Here is a 4,275-nt window from a genome sequence, read left to right on the forward strand (position 1 = left end):
GGGGGGGGGGGTAGGGGGATGAATTTCATTTATATAAATATAGGACCATTATTCAAAGGATCATGGACATTTTGATAGTTTGAGAGGATTAATATTATACAGGGTGGGTGGGAGTGCCTGTCCGTTTGTTAGCGAGCCAAACGCCCCAGCGGTCCACGCAAATCTCCCATACCCCCAAAGCTTAAGACTTAGTGATGAATTACATTTGCATATTGCAAAATTGCAATGGTGCAAGACAGCGTATATTTTTGTCACAGTACGTAAAATAATTCTTAATCTAAAAGTATCATACGGCTTCCACATTTTCTCTTATCTCGCTTCTTTTTTACCGTTCCAAAAAAAGAAGACGAAGAAGATATCAGTAATAAAGATTGATGAATTGATCAGTTGCATAAATTCGAGGACGGGGAACTCAAGAGGATAATAAGGTATTTGCATGTATAGAATAGGAAGCAGATAAACTCATAAGTCAACCTAAATATGCAAGGAAAAGAAGACTTGGACCAGAGAGGTGTTACTGTTCACTAATAAACCGAGAGGCAAGGAGACTGACCAGAACTAAAGGTGCCATAAGGTATATTCGTAGATCATAAAATCAATGTGATCCTTGGATGCTCCATAGTTCCATACCATCTACAACCACTACTTAAAAGCTAGCACTCTTAAATTATACAATACAGGTAGACAGGTAGGTAATAGGTAGGTAGGTAGGTACACACGCCTCGAATTCACTTTACCTGTTAATTTACCAAATTCCTCCAAGATCTCCTCTTTGCCTTTTGACTTTGGTATGTTCCCCACGAAAAGACGTAGATTAGGAACGCTAATGTTTACTTTCAGACTCTTGCCGGGTTTTATTTCGTGATTATCGAGCTGTGGGATGCAGAAAACAGACACATGCCTAATTTTGTTCCAATGAGGCGGTTTCATGGTTTTTAAGTTAAGATAATTACGGCAGATATGACGGAATTTGGGAAAAAATTTTCTAAATATGCAATTTAATACAAATATTAATTATTATGGTGTAGGTTCACGAAAGCGAGAAAGTGGCATGCGCTTTGTCGCTCGAGTCTTCACAATATAGCAAACCGGCCTTTCATGTACTCCTGTAAACAAATTTTAAGCCTACCAATTTTCAGAATTTTGTTACAAAAATTGTCACTGTCCAATGAGAATCAACCAATTAGATAAATATACCCCTAACCAATTAGACCACACAATCATCATGATTTTCAGAAAGGTTCTCCACTCCCAATTTTGCCCTCTGAGCAAAGAGGAGAGCTGGAAAAGAAACTCATCCATAGGACATCATTAATATATATTTTTCAGTGTTATTAAATAGGATCAGTGGATGTAATTGCGTATTTAAACACGAATAAATGGTCAGGGACATATACATATAAAACATATAATATGTGGATTGTTCCTACGTATGTGTGTATGTGTATAATAAAATTACGTATATATGTGTTTTCATTTATTTCAAAATATCTCACCTAACTCTCGAGCACTTTAAATATCTTTGCTTCTAAGTAATAGAAAAAATTCAGAAAAAATTCACACACAAGTTACAAGATTTAACAAATTCAAAAAACATGTAATGTAGTAACAATGCTTTCGTTATGCAGAAACATGAAATATTTTTTGAGAACATTTCTTTTTTTTTAAATAAAACTGAAATATGATTTTTCTTACTTACTCTCTTAAATCTCCTATTTCCCATATAAAAGTAGTGTACATACATGATGTACGTTTTCCTATTATGGACTGCTTGTGTTTTAGTAAATTATTAGAATTACACCACACAGAATGCAGAATTTCTACTAATTTTATCAAAATGCAAGCAATCCAATAGGAAAAACAGTATTGTATTATGCTGTAGGCTTAATATAAAAATATAGAGGTAAAGTTATTTAAAAAAATTAATTTTTTTTGAAATATATTTTATGCCAAATTATGCCACATTAAAACATTAGATATTTTATAAGTTATTGATTTTTTAATTTTATGTTAACAATTTTATACAAGATAATCAAAAAAATCACTTCATCATTGGAAAGATAAAGTCTAATTTGTAAACTTATTGCTTTTTCTGAAGAGGGCTCGAACAAGCCGAAACATATCAAGAGTTTGAATTTATGAAATTAGATTTGAATAATAACTCAATGTAATTATTAGATTGAATATATAAATTGTTATACACAACAAGTTCTGTGATTGGCTCTTCGATACTCTGTCATTTTATATATTTTTAATTTATATTATTTAGAGTCCTTTATTATTATTATTTTACTTTTATTTTAGAAAAATCATATTTGATTTACAAAAATCAAATTGCCCCTAAAATCTCCTTCACATCTCCACATATAACGAAATATTGTGCCACTGTACAGGTTGACAAAAAATCCCTTTAAGATATTTTATCGGTTTCGGATTTTTTTATCACTGTGTGTCATTCACAAAACCATAGAACCATGTAATTTCAACAACTTTTTCTTATTATTTAGAATAGCAAAAATATTTTAAATTCTCGATATCAATGAGAAAACTTATACGTATATGAATCACATACTCATGTACATATGCCCCCCTCTCTCTTTCTCTCTTTTTTTCTTTCTGTCTTCCTTTTTACTTTACACACACACACTCTCTCTCTCTCTCTCTTTCTCCGTCTTGCTTTTTCATTCGTTCCCTGTCTTTCTTCCTTGTTCCTTCATTCTTTCTTGCACACAACGCATATGTACATATGTATGCAAAATTTATATTTTTTCTAAATTGTGTATATATTTTTTTTTAATGTGTAAATTCAAAAAATTATAAAAATATATGAACTTAATAAATTAATATATCTGCATTAAATCTACTGGGAAACAACGAAATATAAAAAAAAGATAATATAGAACAAGCCACATAGGAATATAGTAACACTCATTCGAAATGTTCAACAGAACACAAACGTATGTGTATGTATATATGTGTATGTATACACACACACACGCGCGCGCGCGCAAACATATATATATAGTTTTCATCATCAATAATGAGTAATTCTGCCACAGCTCATATTAAAATATTATTTAAAACAAAAACTAAAATATATCAGTATTTTAAATTTAATATATAACTAAATGTAAAACATTATGTGGCGAAGTCAAACTTCTTTATTTAATTAATAAACATTTCGAAAAAGCACTATTATGTTGGTAGCAATAACAATTTTGTAACATTTCTAAAAATTTTGAAAATAAAAAGATAAAAGGATCCTTAATCTATGTGTGTGTATGACAATACGTTAATAACTAAGAAAAAAAAAACTTCATATTTTGTACGAAAATATACACAATAATAATATTACGAAAAGATCTAAGAAAAATATTAACATACCTCTCGAACAGCCTGCTGCGCAGCTTCCCTATTAGTGAATGTGATAAATGCGTATCCTCTGTTGGAACCTGACATGGGATCCATCATCAGTCTCAAGTCCCAAATTTTTCCACATTTCTCAAATAATGGAATTAATTCGTCTTCATACATGTCTTTTGGGATTTTGCCACAAAATACCTTTTTATAAAAATATTTGACATAAGTTTAATAATAAACAACTTATATATTAAAATATTTCATATATTCCGTAATAACTGCACTATATGCGCATTACGTTTCTTGTTAATAATGCAAATCATAATTGCTAGAGATTTTGGAGAAATTATTATATGTCAAAAAAGATAAATTAAAAATATTAGTAAAATATATTATACATTGTATCTATAATATATAAAGCTAAGTATATACATATGTAATAGCACTGTATATGCGCGCGCGCGCGTGTAGAAGCAGGGTGGAGAGGCAAGAGGCGTTGCGCGCGTACAATTTATATAGAGATAAATTTACCTCACAACCAGTGCCAGGAGTTGGACCCTCCCAATTTGGTGGAGGACCACCATATTTTCTTTGTCCAGTAGTTACATCCAAAGGATATCCGGTTCTTTCCAGAATTAACTAAAATATTATTATTTAAATATCAAATAATTATAAAATAGAGTATTTAGATAACTAAGTAAATTAAAATAACTATGTCCATGTCACATTACATATTGGAGATTGAGGATTACAAATTAAAGATTAGAATTCGACCAATCAGATAATTTTAATTTTAATCCATTTTGTTCTGATTAAATTCTAATCTTCTATTTGCAATCCTTATTCCAATGTACAGTGTGACATAGGCATTAGAGAAATTTACATATACAAAGATATGAATATAAATTGATATAT

The 4,275-nt window shown here is 30.5% G+C and overlaps 1 protein-coding gene across 1 annotated transcript in view; it reads right to left on the minus strand.

Moving 5' to 3' along the window:
- Window positions 1–4,275, minus strand: part of LOC108756838 (heterogeneous nuclear ribonucleoprotein R) — a 30,032-nt gene that overhangs the window by 23,767 nt on the left and 1,990 nt on the right. The window contains exons 3-5 of the mRNA XM_018500939.1: window positions 3,892–4,001; window positions 3,385–3,561; window positions 733–873 (exon numbers count right to left, since the gene is read on the minus strand). Of these exons, the coding sequence (XP_018356441.1) occupies window positions 733–873; window positions 3,385–3,561; window positions 3,892–4,001 (428 nt within the window). The remainder of the gene's footprint in view (window positions 1–732; window positions 874–3,384; window positions 3,562–3,891; window positions 4,002–4,275) is intronic.

This window comes from Trachymyrmex septentrionalis, unplaced genomic scaffold (genome assembly GCF_001594115.1).
Source record: "Trachymyrmex septentrionalis isolate Tsep2-gDNA-1 unplaced genomic scaffold, Tsep1.0 scaffold13, whole genome shotgun sequence".
Classification (NCBI taxonomy): Eukaryota; Metazoa; Arthropoda; class Insecta; order Hymenoptera; family Formicidae; genus Trachymyrmex; species Trachymyrmex septentrionalis.